Source organism: Camelus ferus, chromosome 8 (assembly GCF_009834535.1).
Source record: "Camelus ferus isolate YT-003-E chromosome 8, BCGSAC_Cfer_1.0, whole genome shotgun sequence".
Classification (NCBI taxonomy): Eukaryota; Metazoa; Chordata; class Mammalia; order Artiodactyla; family Camelidae; genus Camelus; species Camelus ferus.
The window spans coordinates 51,614,718-51,635,644 of NC_045703.1; the positions used below are offsets into that span (position 1 = coordinate 51,614,718).

The following is a 20,927-nucleotide window of genomic DNA, read 5'->3' on the forward strand; positions in this document are numbered from 1 at the left end:
GCTAAAAGCATGAAAGGCTGGCAATTATCACCTTTTATGCGTATCACCTTTTATGTCTAGTGTAAAAGACAATGCCATTTTCGCCCATGATTAAGTTCATGTCACAAAAACGTTCAAATAGTAGTATAACAAACAGCCTATCAAACGAAACATGAGGCTGGATCTAAGATTAAATGAAGCCATATAAATTTATGGCAGATGACCAACTTTTTTAAACTCTTACCAAATTTCTGAAATCTAGTAAACTCATCAAGTTCCATTGTCATTTATCTCATTCCAACTCGAGGGGAAATCTAGGAAAATTTCCTCTTGTCAAGTTGCAACGACTCTCGGTTTCTAAAACCATGGCTTTGTTCATTAAAAACTGAGTTTATTGTCTGTAGAGTGAGATGTAAGTGAGTACAGCCATCAATAAACAAAGACTTTTCAAACACTCAACTGACGGTAACAGCAAGGCAAAGCATAACTTAAAGCCAGGTTACACCAGCAACCACAGGCGGGAAACGAGATACTAAATGTAATAGAACCTCTTTCTTTAACACACACTCCTCTTGCAACAGAAATTTAGAGTAAAACCATGTTATTGTTCCCACAGTACTGCTTGGATAAAGGTGTCACTGTTTGTTGTATCCTCTGGTTTCCCAGCTACAAATTTCCTCCTCCTTCCTTTCTTGTCAAACTATTTTCTTTACTGCAAGAACAATGGGCAAACGTCTTGGGAGACCAAAGTTTTAAATATAGAAGCAAAAGAAAAAAAACCAAAAAGACCCAGTGTCAGAGAACTACATGGTCATCTAACCAATTTAACCATCTTGTGAATTTAATACTGCTTTGGCCTCCAAATCTTCATATATTAAACCATTCTTTAGACTTTCTGTTTTAATCTTTTAGATATGTTGAGACGGTCTGCTGCAAGAAGATTCAGAGTTATTGTCAAAATAATTTGCCCTACTAGAAATCCTTGATGAATTTCCACTCTCTGTTTTGTTCCAAAATGTACTGAATCAGTCACAATGAGCTAGAACATACAGTGGTCACAAACAGTTTCAAAATATCAGTGGCTTAATGTATAACGAGAAGATTCTTTCCTTCACAGTCATGCTGGGACCAGACAGAGGGAAATTCCTCCCCAACTTGGACTTGAACCATCACACAGCAGGGCGATGAGGATGTGGTGTGCTTCACACTGGCTCTTAGAACTTCTGCCAGGAGTAACCAAGGGTCACCTTGGCCAAAGGCGAGATGTGATAACAACTCTCAGCAGAGCTGTTGCAACTCTGCATATCAATGACATTAACTTTGATCGAGGGCTCCCTATGAATAAGCCACTGTTCTAAGCACTTTACACACAGTAAATCATCCACTCTTCACGCTGTCCCTAAGAGATGGGGATAATAATTATCCACATCCGACACATGAAAACCTAGAGACACAAGAAGAAACTTGCTCCAAATGGTGGAGCCAACATTAGAATCCAGACGCTCTGGCCCCAAAGCGGGTGTCCTTTCCTGTGAGTAACTGGCTTATGGTGAGAAACTGCCCTCCTCCATATCTCTCTGTACCACACTTAACAATGTACAAAATAACACTAGCCTTTATCTACCAAATCAGTGCATTCATTTCTGGGCTTTAGTACCCTTAAGCTCCTTCCTAGAAAGAAAAGATGTTAAACAAGTTCTATTATAGTTATTTTTCCTACACTTACGTTTTCACAGTAACAACAAAAACACTATGAGTGCAAAAATGAAATAAGTAAATGTTCATTCCAAAGAATGTTGGTATTTAAGGTCTACTAAAATTAATGTCAGAGATGGACTCTTAACTCTTCCTCAAAGGGAAAGCAGGTCTGTAGGTAAAAACACTACACATCTCATGCAGGCAATAAAAATATAGTAGACTCAGCATTTTAAGATGGAAAAGAAAATCCTTTGATCCCTTCTGGAAATTACTTTATAAATTCTTACATTAAAAAAAAATAAATTCTTAAATTTATACTAATTGTACATCTTAATATATAATGGATATTACCAACACCAGTTCCCCAATGCTCTTACAGATGATGGCAGCCCGGGGTTACTGGCCAGCACTGGCAGCCACCACGCTTGCAGGGAACCCCACTCACCGTGCTACTTCAGGACAGCTTAACCAACATGCATCCTTCCTCTGAGGTTCACTTCAAATCCTCTTCTCCACAAAGCTGTCTCTAGTAACTCCAACCTTCTACGCTAGGCTGAACTCTTTAATATTATAAAACGTATCGCATACTTCTCAGATCCTCTGCTGTGTCTCACAGAGTACAAAGGTTCAACTGATGTTTTTAATGAAAGAATAGCAAAGAAAAAAGGAGTAAGGAGGTATAGTTGCAACTACTGCCAAAGAAGTAGGATCATAGTTGCAAGAAGTCATCAGCCCCTAAGAGAATTCTCTTTTCTCCGTTCCTCGTATATTACAGCCCCAAAGCAAAGCACTTATCCGTCAAGTAAGAAGAGAAAGGAATGATAAAGGAAGCATTTAAAACAAGCACTGTTGCAGTAAAAGCCAGAGGGACCAGCTAAGAAGGCTGCTTTGTCATTTTTCGGGTTGTGCTGAGAGTGGTGGTGTAGACCAGGGGGGGTTGCTGGGAAGGCTTTGGAACTTTCAGGTCAAACGCACCATGCTGGTGTTTCACAGCAGTGCAGCATTTTAGATGCACCCTATTTTCCAATCTGAATGTGGTTTCTTTTTAACAGTATTAAATCTTCCATAATCCTTGTCCTACAATTCAAGGGCACAACAATTGGGAGGACTCCAGTTCCAAAGTCAATTATAACTAATGGTCATGATGTACTGCTTCAGTGAGGATGTCCTGTGATGAACCACAGCCTAAAAAACTCTTTTTTCAGATCACTGATTTTTAAAGCCATTGCTCCTGACACTTAATAAACATTATTTCCTAAACTGAAAGCCCTTGGCTGTCATGATTTGACTTGTGTTTAAAATATCTCAGTGGGAATTGAAGGAAAGCAGATATTGTACCTGTCTTCTGGATTATGAAACACAAGTGTTTAAGTTTCTGGTAGACCCAGGTTCCCATACTTCTATCCCAGGTTTTTATCATCAGATTATCAACAGCAGGGTCAAAAGCCAGTTCTGTTATGTATCTTTGCCCAGTACCAGAGGACTAAGAACCCAGGAGACGATAAATATGTTTAAAAGAAAATCAATAATCAGTTTCAATTCAGCAACTGCATCAGGTATTATGTAGCTAAAGAACCCAGTTTGAGCTTTCAAGCAACAAGCATGCAGGAAAAATTTACTGCACTCAAATACTATACTTTGTAAACATTACAGAACTTATTTTCTTAATGAATATTAAGCCAAAATGCATTTTAAAACAGAAGGGATTTGTCTTCTAGTACATTAATTTACTGGGTTTGGCAAAACTGAACAAGAAATCCATACTGATACTGCAGTTAAGATTGTTCCTTGCCAGTCATGTAGACTGGATTTTCCAAACTTATATTTGGATTTTCAGTAAATTCTTCAAAATAGTTGTACTTGGATTTATTTAAATTGTCTTCAAGAATCAACAACTTAGAACATAATTAAGAGACTATAGATGGTCAAATGTTTTTTAAGTTATTCAATTACTTGTAGCATACCAAGTGAGTTGAAAATTTATGTTAAATCTTAGACACCATGGGTTTTAATGGACACCATATTTTCAATGGATATTGTCCTAGATAATTTGATAGCAACTTTAAGTGACAGACTCCAAATACATATGCCCTTCTGGTTTAGTATACTGCCTTAGTGATTCATTCTTTTCTCCCCTCTCCCCTGAAGAGTAAGAGCTCGTATGCAGTTAGCTATACAGGAACACTTACAATGACGTTATTATATATGAAGTATTAAATCCAAATTTATCTTCCAATAAATGCATATTTGAGTCCGTAAGACTACCTCTTTAACAATCATCATGTCAATGAAACTTTGCACCCAGAGCACCATAAAATATAAAAAGATAAGGAGAAAATATATGGCTTTAATGATTATGCCCTGCCTCTCTAAAACTTCTGAGAGTACATATCTCCACTCTTAATGGTGCACAGAAGACAAACTGTTCCAGGTGCTACAGTATAACCTACTTAACAGCGGGTAAGAAGGAAGAGAGGGCCAATCAGAAAATATGCCAACCACCACCCACGTGTAAAGGAAAAGGAAGCTTCCCTGAAGGGAATGAGTCAATTTGTTCAAGTAACCTTCTGCAAACAGCCAGGGAGAGGAATGGCGGTCATCAAGAACTCACACTCTGAGGGTGAAGAGCTGTGTGTTCCAATCCCGGTTTACAATGAGTTGAAGGTGAAGTTGAAGGGTACGTCCCAACTTTCAAGGTGCTTACAGTTTAGCTGACTGATTAAACAAGTTCACAAGACAGTCTACGGAGCAGTGGTTCTCCCAACTAAGGTGCATCAGAATCCGCTGGGGGCTTGTTAATCACTTTGCTGGGTCCACTCCCACAGGCTCTGATTCAGTGGGTCTGGAGTGCGGGCCACGAGAGCTTGCACTTCTAAGTTCCCGAGTGGAGCCCTTGCTGGTCTGAGAGCCACACCATGAGAAAAAACGTCTCAGAGTCCAGTAAGCAGCCACAGAGAAGCAGAAATAATATGAAAGGTGGTGGACATGAAAGCCACTTGGGGTAGGCATGGAAGTCAAAGAGGAAAAGTCCTCCACTCAGAGGAGGTATTCGGTGAGGCTCCCGAGGAGGGAAATGGAATTTTCATAGTTTGAGATTTCCTACATATTCCTGAAGTGAGAAATGCTAAAAGACCCGAGGGGACAAGAGGATTAATCTGTTTCTTCTATTATGTCACAAAGGGTCCACACTCACCAACAGAATAACTTGAGAGGAAGACAGGATATAAGGAATGAAGAAGAATTTAGCTGAGAGGGTACAGATCACCGATGGAGGGGGAGAAATGCTACAGCCAGTATCTACTTTTGGTTCCTAAAGAATACTGTTTTGTTTCAGAAGCAGCTTTAATTTTGCTACTGTAGAAGTACCTGGTGTCAAGATTCCCTTCAAAAGCTTGAAGAGTTCTTGCTTTTATTTGAATGTCCTAATTCAGCTCAGCTTCCAAGAATGCTTCCTGCTTCAGGCCCCTTCCACCTCTCACCTGATTCCTGCGGTCATCTCCACCCAGTCTCCTGCTCACCTTTGATTCCTTTACTGTAAACTTTTAACACAGAACCAGACTGAACCATTTAAAAACAATGAGTCAGATCATGTCACTCCTGAGCTCAAACCTTTCCACTGGCCTCCCACGCCCTGAAAGTAAAAGCCAGCATCCTCCTAATGGTGCCAAAGCCTGACACAATTTACTCAGTGTGGGTGGTGAGCAGGTGCTCAGGGAGTTCACTGAATGAATGAACGATCAGTACTTGAAAGGGTACTGTGATTACATGATCGAGGGGCTGTTTCCATTCCTCATCCAGATGCATTTTATCCTTGACCACATTTTCCATTTTAATGAACGCAAGGCATGTGACCTGCCTTCTATCTGGCACACCAGCCATGTCATCAGTGTTTATTAAGCACAACTGGAGGGTATGGGTTGGGGCCAACGTCAATATAGAATTTATTCAGGGAGGAGACCCAATCATATGTTCAGGAAAAAGAGGGTGAGGGGGGAGCAGGTAGGGAGAGGATGAGACAGGGAAGATGATGTTCAGTGCTCTAGCAGGGTTATCTCTCCAGAAACACTTGGTCTCAGTAGAATTTCATGGACATGGACCAAATCCAGTGTTAAAAAACTAACTGCATCATGGGCAACTCTAGTCGGATGGAACAGATGTCAGAGGAAAGCTTCATCTTCAGAGAAAGCTCCCAGAAAAGTTTTGGGAAGGAGTGAGATGGAAGAGGGATGGTGAGAAGTGCTGCTTCTGAAATGGAGGGGTTTTGTCAAGGGACGGAGAAAACTGACTGGCCAAGTGCCCAATTCATAGGCCTGCAACTGACCATAGCACTCTTCCAAGTGACTCTCATTTCAATGGACTTCGTGTGTTTGGAAATAAAGTGGTCAGGATGGGGAAGGTGGAGTCCCATGGGAGAAAGTACACCGTAAATTGTGTCATCAGCTCAGCAGTCACACAGGAAATGACTCTGCTGACTAATATACTGAAAAGGCATTGAAAAGATTCTTTTCTCTCCATATCCTGGGACCAGGATCTCCTGCACCGACATTAAACACCATAGGCAATCTCATTTATGCACACAGGCACCCCCCAAAAAGGTCATTCTGATTGATATTCTCTCTCTATGATTAATTCCTATTAGAGTGGAATAAAAACCTCCCAAAAAACCTTAGGAATTAAATACTAAAACTTACCCCATTGGTCACTATATACAAAAATGGATTTTAAAAAAAGTTTCTTCTGTATAGCACAGGGAACTATGTTCACTATCTTGTAATAATCTTCAATGAAAAAGAATATGAAAAGAAATATATGTAAGCATATGCGTGATATGCGTGACTGGGACACTGTGCTGTACACCAGAGACTGACACATTATAACCGACAGTACTTCAATTAAAAAAAAAAAAAAGAAAACTTACCCCATTGGATAAAACTATTTGCTAGCTTTATTTTTCATGGCCAACCATGGAAGGAATTATTCCTCAAATGTTATTTGCCCATTGCAGAAAACTGGTTTTTGACATTTCTTCCCTTCACATCCCCAAATTCACTTGAGGAGACTTGAAGAACTAAAGCTGATTTAAATTAAGATGAAAGCTTTGGATGCCCACGATTAAGGTGAGTGTACTATGAGTGTGCAAGCTCGAGATGAGCACCAGCAGGGCACCGCCAAATAGGAGGTGATCTCTCGTCACTTTAGAAAGAAAGAGCCCTCTCCCTGGCAGTGGTGAAGCAGCACCAAGGTGATTCAGTACCAAATAGCCTGCAAAGGTTCTACACCAGCACCAGGGACTTCAGTTGTACAGTGAATGGTAACAAGCCTTCTCCACAGTACTTTCAATGTAGCAGCTTTATGCAGCCCCAGGCAAAATACAGCAGCCACTCAAGTTACTCACTTTAGCAGGAATTGAAGTGGAATTGCTGAAAAGGCAGCCTGGCCATGGACACAAAAGCAAAACAAAAAGCCTTTTGTTTAAACAATCCGCGGTGCTTTGTGAAGACCTGGATCATTTATTGACTGTCTTTGCTATTCTATCTTTTGTGTGTTGCTTACTGTTAAAAAAAAAAAAAAGGCAACATGTCTCTTTATCTGCTAAAAAAGCAATGATTGTTGCTTCTTCCTTTGCTATTGCATCTGACTTCCCTCTCTCAGGTCAACTACTCTTTCAAGGTTGCCATACTCAGAGTAGTCAGTATTATAAAAAATGTCGTGCGCCATCAAATCCAGTAAGAGAAGTTAAACCTCCCCTTTTGTAAATCATTCCATTCTGTTAATTCCTTATTTTTGTCTTTGCTCTTCTCTTTTCTCAATAGAGAATTTAATCCATTGTTTCATCAGGTTGGGCAACTTTCCTTAAGGACAAAAATTCCAAAAGAAACCTAATTAAATGCCAAACATTACAGTAAGTCTTTAATAACATTAGCAGTTGTCTTTGAAAAGTCAACCTAGTTAAATTCACAAACACTGAACAAGAGAGCTCCAAAGGAACTCATCCTTCTCCCCAAAGCACTAGCACCATAGTGGGGGCCACATTTCTATCAAGCCTCCAAAATCCTCTAGGAAGCAACTTCAAGGTTTCTTTTGCTCCATCTCCAAATCTGTGTCTAGGAGTTGCAAGTTGAGACCTGACCTCTGCCTGAGCCCAAGTTCACTGCCTGCTGCCTCCTCCGGGGACGTGCTCTCATTCTCTCTTCATTTCTACACTCTTTTCTCCTCCTGTGGGCTCTTTTGTCTACAATTGTGTTTTAATCCACTCTAGTTTGTAAAATAAGTAATAATACTACCTCTAGCCTGCCACCACCTCAAAATACTGTCCTTGATCTCCTTGCTTTGTTGACATCATTTACTCTATTTCTTAAAAAGATTACTTGTATTATTTTTCTGCTTATAAAAATAATTCTTATCTTGTGAAATCTGGCTTCTTAAATCCAGAGACCTCCTTGAAACTGCCCACCGCTAGCTGCCCAATGACCAATTCCGTAGCCTTTCTTGCAACTCCCTGCCCATCCGAGAGGACCCTGAGGACTGCTCCATCCCGATTTATTTTCTTCTTCCACAGCTACTCTTTTACTGACTTCTTCCCGGCCCCCAAAGTTAAAGCCTTCCAGGCTCAACCTTCACGACTCCCCTCCCTGCGTTCTCTGCACCTCAATCTCCTCACCCCCGCTTTGACTGATCTTCCTCGTGGGTTCTAGATGAACTTTCTAGGACCTCCACAAACACAACAGTATCTACAGCTCCCCACACTGGGGTCACACAAATGACAAGCAAAAGTCCTGCTCCCTAGGGCCTTACTGTCAGGTGGGGAGGTAACCGTGTGAACACAATGACACAGCGTATCATGAGCAGTTTAAGGGAGGCAGCTGAGGTTCTGTGGGGACGTGTGGAAAAGTGGGGAAGGGATGGCCAGGTCTGCCCTGAGGAGTCCTAGGAAAGCTTTGTGGGAACCCGAGTATCCACCAGATGACCCTTACAAGGGGTCAGGAGTTGGGCGGTGAGAGGTTGTGGTTCAGAAGGGAGAGGAGGTAGACTGGGACATGCAGTGGAGAGAAAGGGAAGGCAAGTCCAGCTGCATTCCAACGGAAGGACTTTATTCCTGCATAAGGGCACAAGGTCAGGACCATGCGCAGAGGAGCAGAGAAGCATGGGGGAGAAATGATTCGGCCGGTGAGGCTGGACTGACAGGGTAAGGTCATGAAGGTTCTCAGATGCTAAGGAGATGAGATTTCATCCTGCCAGTGATAGGAAGCTGGTAAAGAATTTTTAATGAGAGGCATGATCAGATTTATGTCTTAAAGACAACACCCAGGGACAAGGGTGAGGCTCGATGATACCACCACTAACAGCCTTGTTAGTCAGTTATTCATACTCATCTCTTGGACTAGGTTAAACTGGGAGGGCAGCCACGTCACTCAGCTCTGACTGGGCTGTAATGCCCAGCCCAGTGCCTCACTTGCTGGATGCTCTTAGACATTTTTATGCCAACACGAACTTAAATTTTAGATTTTAGACAACTCAGTTTGTCAGGACTTGGGTTCAGCTGTAAATTATATCTCTGTGTCAATAAACTTCACACATGTCACCCTTAAACAGTTAGGCACCAAGAGGCCAATCAGAATTTTGGAGCTTAGAAGGGAACTTGGAGATCACAAGTTGTTTTCCGCAGGAGGAAGCTAAGTAGAGGAATGGGATGTGATTTTCCAGCGTTCTCAGGCAGCACTGGAATCAGAAGTCTGGTCTCCCATCTCATTTTTCAGAATAGTTGATGACAACAGAACAAGAAGTCAATGCCCCGGTGGTTTAGGAAAGACAATTACACATCCTATCTCTGTTCAGAGGCTTTTCCAGAATAATGAACCACTCCCCTTCCGCTGCCCTCAATTCTATGCCTATTTTTGTTTAAACTAGAAAATAAGTTAAAATTCTCTATGAATGAGTGTAAGTTAATGTTTCTTACTTATACAAAAATTAAAGATAATCTTTCTTTAACCACTGGCATTCCTTCACCTCCTTTTACATATTTTATCAAAGGATTCTTCAAGAAGAATGCAAGTAAAGAACTAAGAAAAGGGTAAACTGGCTGCAAGTGCTAAATCATTGGTATGTTTAATATTTCTAAGCCCTTATCTTTCTTTTTCCTCTGTCCCTTTTGTGACCTGTGTCTTATTACTATTATTTTTTAAGTCTATTGAGGTATTAATGACCTGTTTTAGCCCTAAAAATATGCACAAATGCTGGAAGGATGAAACAATGGTTACAGATACTAGTTACACATGATATCTCATGATAAAGCTTCCTTTCTTTTCTCTCCTACACATATTTGAATTTTAATGAAATCCGGGATGAGTGAAGAGACGATTTCATGAGCAAGAGGGAAGCCAACGACTTGAGGCATCCATGAGCTACTGTGCATTCCCTCATTGGCTGAAGAAACAAAGTCTGCCTTGAGCCCTTCGATGCCCAGAGTAAGCCCTGTCCCAGTGACCTTGCTGCAAGTTGAAGGCAGTTGAAGAGGAGTAGAGATGGGCCCTCAGGCTCTGAGGTCAAAACTGGCCAGCATGGGCAGAGCAGGAAACCCGAGTTTGAGTCCTGGCAGAGTCATCTATCAACTGCAAAGTCACTATAAACTAATCCCTCAGGTTTGCCTGGCCTTGGCTTACTTACCTACAAAATGAAGAAGGACTTTATTCACCAGAGGAACAGGGAGGGCCCTTCTGGCTCCAGCATACTGAGAGTCTTTCAGAGGTTGATGGGGAGGGGGAAGAAAGACATCTTGCTCACGTGGAAGAAACGAACCTGTCACGTGTCTGTGGTTGTCACTGCCATCTGAGGATATCCCGTTCTGGTCCTCTCTCCCTCCTCCCCACTTTATGTCTCCGGGGCATAAGGGCTGGGAGGGAAAGTGCCACCTACATCATGACAGCCACTTGGGAAAGAGAGCTGACATTTCTACCTGTAATCCACAGCACTTAAAATGCACCCTTCCCTCCAAACACCTACTGCTTCCACATTGAGGGGCAGGTACTTTGAGATACTTTATATAAATAAGTTCATTTTATTCCCGTGAAAAAAGATATTACGATCTTTACAGATGAGAAAACAAACTCAAATTGTCAAAGAGACAAACTCAAAATTAAGCTCAAATATTATATTCCTAGTACATACCAGAGCCAGATTGTGAACCTAGATGTGACCCGTGCACTTTTCATGAAACCTGGCCTTTTCCTATTAGAAAGTAAGAACAACAGGAGGTTTCAGAGAAACCTGGCTGGAGCTACTTGGAAACCTTGTCCATAATTTTGAGATACAGACCATTCTTTAACATTAAACAGGTTAGTCTGTACATATACACTCTATTGTTTTAAATCACTTTGTACAAATAGTCATTTCTTCACAATGTAAATCCTCAATTCCAATCCCTCCAGATATAATACATTTAACCTCCTGACTTTGAATTAACACAGGCCAGATCCAACGCACTCCTCCCTGTGCTCACACCTCTAATTCTAGAGCTACAGAGCGGGCTGACCTAGTAAAATGTATTTCTTCAGGAAAGAGAGCTGTGACTAGAGAACATTTCTAATATCAACAACAGATGCTCTGTGAACTAACTCAGGCAGGAGTTACACAGATACAGTAACCAAACTGCACAGTAAATGTACTGTGAGAAATTATGTTTCTCTCCCAAGTTGGGCTTTTTGGGGATGAAGCCTTAAAAATAACATGTCATTATTTCAGCCTGTAATATGCTTATAATTGTCAAATGAGGCCAACAGGTTGTAAAGAAATAAAGCCTGAACCTTTCACTGAGCCTGAGCACACCTACCCCATCCCACAGGTTCCCTTTTCCCATCGAACTGGGGTCCTTTTAACACAGCTAAAAACTATCCAGATAAAAATTTAGTCAGATAAGGTTATTCGTCATCACAACTAACGCTGATGAGGTTCATGAAGGGTTCGAACAACTATGGAAATTAAAACAGTAGAATTTTCCTGGAAATTCAGTAAAAAGCTGAGTGAATTCTTTATGGATCCATCTTCAGAAATTCACTGCTCATTTCTGCCAGATTTCCTGTGGAGCCAGTTATCAAAATACCCTTTTTAACTCTTGGAACATGTTTGTATTGCTGTTAGCAGTAAATTATTACCTAAATCTCTAGCAACCAAAAAAAAAAAAAAAATCAACAAAACCAAATCATTTGATCTAGGAGCATGGCTACCAAATTCTATCAAATTCTCCAGAGACTTGCCCCCTACAACAAATACAAAAGATCTCTGCTTCGTTTGGACCAGAATGGAAGCCACCGGCTCTGGGCACTCCACAGGCCACTTTATGCACTGTGAGAGCCCGCCGCCCCTCCAGTGGGGGATGGGAGAGCGGGGCTCTCCCAGTCCTTTTCTTTTCTGGCTGACTGAGCTCTCCCCCACGTGCCCAGTGTACCTCATACACATCTCCACTACACTACTGTCTGTTTACTTCAGTCCTGACAAAGACAGCAAGCTCAGCTCTTTAATGTTACGGACCCACAACCTTTAGTCCATTCATTTATAAACTGCCATCACACAGAATTGATTCTTAAATATGTATTAAGTTCTGTCTATTACCGACCTTTATATATTCACTCAAGCTTAGCTTTTTCATAAAAATATTTTCAGTAAACCCATGCCTTCCTCAACCACTCTACTGACTCATAAACATTTCTGCATTACTTTAAAACAAGCAAATGTTTACAACACTTAGCTATTAATTTATTAGTACTCACTGTATCATTCACCTCTGCATGCAGCCACTATGGAAAACAGTATAGAGATTCCCTAAAAACTAAAAATAGAGTTACCATATGATCTATCAATCCCACCCCTAGGCATATATCTGGAGAAAATTCTAATTCAAAAAGATACATGCACCCCAATGTTCACGGCAGCACTATTTACAATAGCTAAGACATGGAAGCAACTTAAATGTCCATCAACAGATGACTAGATAAGGAAGATGTGAGATATATAGACACACACACACACACACACACACACACACACACACACACACACAGGAATACTACTCAGCCATAAAGAGAGAAATAATGCCATTGCAGCAACATGGATGGACCTAGAGATTATCATACTAAGTGAAGTAAGTCAGACAGAGAAAGACATATACTATCACTTATAATGTGGAATCTAAAATATGACATAAATGAACCTATTTACAAAACAGAAACAGACTCATAGACATAGAAAACAATCTTATTCATTTCCTAAGGGGGGAAGGGGGTCGGGGAGGGATAAATTAGGAGTTTGGGATTAGCAGATACAAACTACTATATGTAAAATAGATAAACAACAAGGTCCTACTGTGTAGCACAGGGAACTATATTTAATATCCTGTAATAAACCATAATGGAAAAGAATATAAAAAAGAATATACATATATATGTATGTATAACTGGATCACTATGCTGTACACCAGAAACTAATACAACATTATAAATCAACTATACTTCAATTATTAAAAAAAAAAAAAGGATGAGGTTTCAAATGAACTTGGACGGACAATCTTATGCAACATCATGCTTTATATAGTGCCATATATTCAGGGACTGGATTTTTTCTTTTTAATCTTCACTGATAGTAAGGCAATGGATACTCTGCTGTGTTTATTTCAGGTTGCTAACATGACATAGGGGAAGTGGTATGTGGAGTTCCTGCACATGTGATTAAAAGTAAATAAATGAAGAACAAAAGAACTCAGATGTCCTTTCTCGTTCCATCTGTCTCAGCCACTGTTCTCCAAGTTATCAGTCATCTAAAATCTCTTCAGGTGCATTTAAATCCAAACTTTAAAAGTTGTGCTCTAAGAATTTTCCAAACTTATTAATTTTATTAATAGTAAATCCCTTCGATGAGCCATTTTAGGGCATTTAAGCAATCACTAAAGCATTTAACTCTTCAAAATAAAATTTAAGTGTAGGCAAAACCAGTGGTGATGATATTTTATAAGTATCTACTGAACAGTCCAAAAGAAAATAAAATCAGGAAAATCTATCTACAGATGTGCTGTGTTCTGAGGGAAGAAAAGAGAGGCTCTAATCTGGTACTTGAAATACATGAAAGAGGGAGTGAAGCACAATTTCCTGCAGACTGATCAAAAAAAGGCTGGGCCTGGATTTTCAAACTCACATACACCTTCCCGAAGCATTCTCTACAAGCCAGACCATGCAGAGCAAAAGTGCTCTGTTTTTTGGAGCTTCAAGAGAAATGTTAACAATGGTACTGCCTCAGGGGTTTGTCCTGGGAACCGTGCCATTTAATATTCTTATTAATTCTTTGGTGGAGGAAGGTGAGCTATAAGTAGAGAAGCTCTTTGTCAAAATGTACTAAAGACAAATCACTAGGAACAGAAAGGGTGTAGAAGAAATTTTGGTTGGATTTAGGTATGTCATGAAGGCAACAGAGGTCAAAGTACACACAGAAGAGCCCAACTAACGTGATTCTTCTTATTTAAGCTTACAGTCACGAAATATGTAAGTTCCTCAGGCTAAATGAGAAAGGGAGCTCATAATGTCCCCCTTTCTGGACAGTCTGATGGCAATACTGTAAGATGCAAGATAAGATACAAATGACACATAAGACTGTGAGATACACACGAGATAATCGAAGCATTACAAAAGATTACATGAAGAATTAGGCCATGATCTAAAATGTTTGTCTAGTTCTGTTCAGAACCCCAAATCTACTGCGAGTCTATGACAGCTATTCCTTGTCTAAGCAGAAATTATGTGCTTTCTCTAATTCTAATGCAGCAATTTTGGCCACCTTTCTTGAGTATTTCTCACAGTGTGATTTGCACTCTAGATATAAGTATAAATTTCTCAAGAGCCAAGACCCTGCCTGTGAATCTGCATTTCTGCCAGAAAAATAGATTTCCAATGAATGGTTGTTAAAAGCAGCAGTTAAGAACGTGAGCTCTGCAGCCTGAGACTGTCCAAGTTTAAATCACGGCTCTACCATTAAGAAACTTTGAGATCTTAGGCAAGTTTCTAATCTTTGTGTCTCCGTGTTTTCATCTATAAAACTGGCATAGTAATGATTCGTAGTAGGATTACGGTGACGATTAAAGGAGATAAGACGTGCAATGGTTTAGAATAGTACTTGGTATATAGTTGAGTGTTTAACAAATATTAGCTAGCAATCACAGTAGTCAGACTAACAGTACAGTAATAAATGATTGATATACAAGTAAAAACTATCATAAAAATTAGAGGGGTCCTCATGCTGGATTTCCCTTGATTCAGTAACAGTATTTCTCCCAGACTTAAGTCTTTTACAATTAGATAAAATACAGGCTGCACAGTTAAATTAAATTTCAGATAAGCAGAACAGCACTTTTTTAGTATAATTACATCCCAAGTAGCACGTGGTAGGAGCAGCATCTGGTAGAACCACAACGCTGCTTTGTTGTTTTAAGTTTCTGAATCTTAAAAGTCACTTCTTCCTCTTTTAAAGAACTTCCTCCCTTCTTTATCACTTTTAGGAAGCCCTCTTTGCCATGCACAGACTCTTCTTAACAACAGCAACAAGTTGAGGTAAAAAGGAGAATTTTAAACGAGATACAGGCGCACAGTCTTCCTGGATCTCCCACTGGCCACAGCGCACTCTGCTCACCTGGGCTTAAATTAGGAGCCCAGTTGGGTGCTGCCCAAGTTCACATCAAACCACTCTGCTCTCCTTCAAAGTCTATATACATGTAGGACCCCTTTCCACCCACCTTGAACTAACTGAACAAACCATTTCAAAGTACTAGCTTTAACAATTTTGCTTTGAATACTTCACAATGGTTTAAAAAAGGCAGTGGAAAATTTTCCCATATCAGCAGGGGTTTGTTTATTTTGATTAAATTAGTACTGATGGTTTAAACATGCTAAAGCATTTCTAGCCCAGAATGGGCTTTTTGAAGATAGATTTGCATATCTGGAAACAGGCAGCTTTCTACAGAGACCAGGACATATTAGGCATATATTAGATTGTAAGTATTTACAGTATCTTATAAAGACACAGCACACTGTATGCTCGTTATAAATAGTCTTGCTTTACAAAGAGCAACCAAATCTATGCTTTCAATTCTAACAGTCAGTAATTCAAGAACATCAAGCTTGCAAGGTGCCATCTTACCCCTCAATACTGATTTGAGGTTGAGCTTGGCTTGGCGGTGCAGGTCCTCAACGCAGGGGGGTCTCGTGGTGGGAAGGAACACATTCTCCTGCTGGTGCCACGGAGCTGTGTAGTGGACTGTCCATCGACTTTCCTCATCTAGGTTAGAAACAGCTGTAGAAAGAAAGGCAGAATACATTCAGATGTCAAATGAAGCTTCATTGGCTCCAAATGTGTTACATCAAGATGCAGTACCTAGCACATCCACAGGTAAAGGCCAACAAGGGAAAAATGCAGCAAATTCTGATTAAGATTCAATCTTAAACTCCAGGGTCCTTCCCACGGTGTTTTGTCTGTTTGCTCAGTTAATTGCTTCCCAGCATTTTAAACCCTCCTTCTACTCCAGTGTTAGAAAATGATTGACAAAATTGATAAAGACCTCCAATTTTGGCTTCAATTTGCCATGACAAATATTTGTTATTCAATTGTACTATGTCATCGCATTAGTAAATGCTAGATTGTCAAGACAGAAACAAATTTTTGACTAAGAAGTTGGGACCAATTCTTTCCTCTCTAAAGTATTATTTTAAAACATCACTGTTATAAACTCAAATTTTTAAAAAAATTAGCATAAACATTCAATGTAATACATTTAAATGGCATATCTAATTAAATTAGAAATCAATTTGTGCTACAAAATTTTCTCTGTATTTCTTGCTTTCATGGAATATTTTTACATTAAATTTTTTTTTTTTAGAAATTCCAATGCAATTGACTTTTCCCAGCCAGCATAATCCAATTCAATTGAATTTTCCCAACACATAAGAGATGAGAACATGGGGGGGGGGGGGAGGCAGAAATCACAGGTAATCAGGAGAGAACACTAAATCTCTTGTGATAATTTTCCTTTACTCCTCTTGGGATCACTTTGTCTATTTCATTTTTCCTGACAACACAACCCAAGATGGGGTACCAATGGATCATAATGTGAAGCTGACAGCACCAAACAAATGCATAATTTTTTTAATACCTCATATATAAGTGCCACTGTAAGCGAGGCATAGGAGAGACTAGAGAAGTTTAGGAGAAGGACCTTGTGCTGAGGCATTTATTGGGGGCTGACAAGTCTTGACACCTGTAAAACCAGCAGATATAGAACTGTGAGTCAGGGGCGAGCCTTCCCCTAACTCTGACTTATGCCACAGAGTGCACACTGGACATACTCATTTCTACAACATAGTACGTCCCCGGAAATGAGACCATAAAGTAGATTCTCACAACAAAATGAACAGGCATGTGTGAACCTGCCTATTTGAACATATTTAAAATTAACTCAATGTACGTAATAACACAGCTATTATAAAGATCAAATGAACTAATAAATGTTGTCTTAGCTTATGAAATAACTCATGGAAAGAATGGTTGTGGCAAGAACAGTGAAATTACTCAAAAGGAGCCCCTGACCTTTAGAACCATCGTTGAAAAGGAACATGGCCTTTCTTGGTCTCCCTGGGAACCTGCCCACCCCATGTACCCTGGGGTAAGGTCAGCACTCACCCTGTATTCCATCTTCTCTACAGCTACTGAATTCTACAAGCCTGCCTTTAAATAATTCATTTCTTAAATCATCCCATCTCCAGTTTTAAGATTTGAAAAAGTTGTCGAGAGTAAGTTCTAAGAATTCTCATCACAAAGAAAAAATATTTTTTATTTTCCTTTTATTTTGTATCTATATGAGCTGATGCATTTCACTAAACCTACTGTGAGAATCATTTGATGGTGTGTAAGTCAAATCATTATGCCATCTACCTTAAATGTATATAGTGCTATGTCAACTATATCTCAATAAAACTAGAAGGAAGAAAAAATTTTAATCATCCCACCCTCTCCATAAATTGCTAAATGGGAAAATAAGAATTAGACATCAAGTTTAAAACAGAAGTGTCCTGTGTGCTTTCTGCTTTTAATGTTTGCTAAAAGCAGCATGTAAATTAGGCTCCTGGCATTTCACATAATCTCTGTTGAACAAATGTTTTGCATGGTGCATACATAGAACCATCAATCTTAATATATAAAGTCCATGGAGACCTGACTTAGCTCTTAGTTATGTATCTGAGAATCTTGCACAGGATGGAACTCAACAGATGTCCCCCACAGAGCAGCCCAGTTAATGACAATGTTTTCCGCTGATGTCCATTTATTTGAAAGACTGAATTACCATACTTCATCGTTGGAAAATACTGAAAATTGAAACTCTTCCTATTTGCCAATTACAAATCAAATTCAAGTAATAGGATTCAAGTCCGTGTAATCGCACCATCAGCCCCACCGTACAGCTATCAACTGGCTCCCATGAAAGAACAGTTGTCTCTCCCCTGGTGTATCTCACTCTTGCCAGGGCAGATTTTAATCAGTCCATCCAAAGAACCTTTGACCCAGAGAGCTGCAGAAATAAGCCCGGAGTGCTGTTCTTTTGCTTTCTCCAAAGTTTCTCTTACCAGTGCTCCTTGGCATTTAAATCCATTGGTCCAAAAACTAAAGTAAAATAAACCAACAACTAGATTAAAAAAACCCCACGTATTTATGAAAAAAATACTTTCTAAAGAATGAAGGAGCACCTGGATTAAAGAAACTTAAACCAATGGTAAGTACACAATGAAGCCACACCACAAAAGCTGTGTCCTTTACAATGACCAACGTCTAGACGGAGCCTGTCCTTGAGCTCTTAAACACCTAACAAAGAGTTCCAGAGAGTTTTAGAGGATCATCCCCACCAAAAATATGTGGTACGTTACCGAGTCTCCTCACATGTAGCCAAAGAATCAAAAACCATACACTGTACATCATGGGAGACATAGAGTAAACACAAGGGTTCCCCCTTCTTCAAAGGGTTCCCCCTTTTGAGCTTCTCAAAAGAAATGAATTCGCCTAAAATCTCAACCATAAATAAGTAAGACATGCTAAAGATCACATAATTCTGCCCTAGAGTTACAAAAGTCTGAGGCATTTGAACAACTTGATATAGAATGGAGTTTAAAACATGCCAATTATGCTGTTTCACACTGTTAATTCCGTCATGCAAAAGGGTGAAGTCGTCTATAAAACACAAACACGCACGCTCACACACACTCCCATACAGTTGGGAGAAGAGAAACTACTTACTTTTCTTCTTAAAAAGCTTAATTAAAGACTTGATCTTGGTATTAATGAAGACCACCATTTCCAGGATGTCTACATAGGGCTTAGAAATTTAAATCACATTAAAAGCTCAGTCCAGCAGACAGGTGGCAAGCGGCTTCCTTCTGCTCCAGATTCTAACTTTCTTCCTCTGGTCTCGAGTCCTTAGACATCTGACTGGGCTGATGTAACTTGGAGGTTGAGCTTATTGTCAGGCAGTTACAAACCATTAACAGTCCTTGAACCTGAAAAGCTCCCACTGAAACCTAATCTTTAAGGCTGAGAGCCGCCAGTGACAATGGGTGCGGGTGCGGAAAGAAAGAGAAAGCCAGTCACAGTTCTTATTTGCATGATAGCCACATCAGTTTTTCTGCCTTGGTGCTCAATTATTCAGTTTTCTCCCCAACAAGGAAGAAGTTTCTCCTCTCTGGAGTCAACAAAAATAGCGCAAATTTTCCTTTAGGGAAGTTGAGGTGAAGCAAATGTGTTCCCCATTTTCACTGGGCCACTATGAACATCCAGATCGTTTTACTGGAGCTGACAAGTCTTAGAGCCAGTCTGTGTTGATTCTTTGACTCTCCAGTTAAGTCAGGAATTTGAACTGATTGAGGAGGGAAAAAGGAGCCAAACTATTGTTTCCTGGCCACGCCCCCAGGCTCTGCCTCCCACACCAAAGGAACGTTTGCAAACAGTAAAACTTTACAATAGGATCTCCATGGAGCTGTAAAAGATGACTTGATTGCATTTTCGTGCAAATTAGTACGCCCTGTCTTCTCACCCAGTTTTTTTTTCCTTTGCCAGTGATTGAGAAGCACATTGTCGTTGTTGCAAAGGGTAATTTTGTTTGCACCAAGCTGCCACAACTCTCACCCCCCCACCACCAACAAAACTCTTTCCCTACTCAAAAGGAGAAATTAGATGATAAAGTACTCTAATCATTTAAATCTGTATTTTAAGTTTAATTATCATCTAAGAGCCAGGTTTTAAAAATCCCACATCAAACACCCACCATGGGAGAGAAGAGGAGTAATTTCATACAAACATTATTTGAGTGTCTCTTTAACCTGAATACACCGTACTGAGTTCTGGTTCTTTTGCTCATTTGTAATTAGCCACAGAGAACTGGGGAAACACAAACAGAAGAGAATCAGAAATGCGGTACAAGCAGGCACTAGAAAAATACACTCCAGGGGAAAGGGACAGGAACAAAAAGGAAAAGAACACAGATCAGGAAATATTATGGAAAGGGACAAAGGAAAAGAATGCTCCTCACATCTCTCCCCACTTTACGGCAAAACAGTTTTTGAAACACGTTAGACAGCCTCTTATTTCATAGCTTTGGGCCAGACTTACAAATGAGTGGAAAAATGCAATAACCCACTAATTCAAAACATTTAGTTTATAACAAAAGCTCTTAGTCAAAGAATAAAATTTATATAAAGGGCTCCCTCCAGGGAAAGCTTTGGAATGATCCCTCCTGAAATCATCCCCCACCCCTTAATCTTCTTTTATAAACAGCAACAAAAGCAAAGCAAACAAACAAAAAAACCAAAACACACATATTATCCTACCCACATCCATACTATCACGGATTTCCAACTTGCATTCTTTCATCCCATACACAGCTTCATTTAAAAGTAATTACATACATAGCAAGATGGCAAATGAGGACTGGGAGTGTAAGTTAAATTATATAGCTGCCTGAAATGAGTGTGCAAAGTTCCCTGTAGGAAAACAAATTTATAAGCAAGAGTGACCTCACTTGGCTTCCAGAGCTGCCTCTCAACTCATTGCATTCAAGACAGGTAGTAAGCCGGTTCAGGACTACTGTTCAATTCACAATCTGCAAGTTTCTGAGGTTGAATGTCACCAGGCATACTTCCAAACTGGAAACAGTGTGTAGCCTTTCACATATGCAACAA

The 20,927-nt window shown here is 40.0% G+C and overlaps 1 protein-coding gene across 1 annotated transcript in view; it reads right to left on the minus strand.

Moving 5' to 3' along the window:
- The window catches only part of NHSL1 (NHS like 1), a 58,347-nt gene extending 38,797 nt beyond the window's left edge, over positions 1-19,550 (minus strand). Inside the window, 2 exon segments of the mRNA XM_032485022.1 lie at positions 15,850-16,002; positions 18,991-19,550. Of these exon segments, the coding sequence (XP_032340913.1) occupies positions 15,850-16,002; positions 18,991-19,048 (211 nt within the window). The 5' untranslated portion in view covers positions 19,049-19,550.
- Between the last annotated feature and the right edge of the window lie 1,377 nt (positions 19,551-20,927).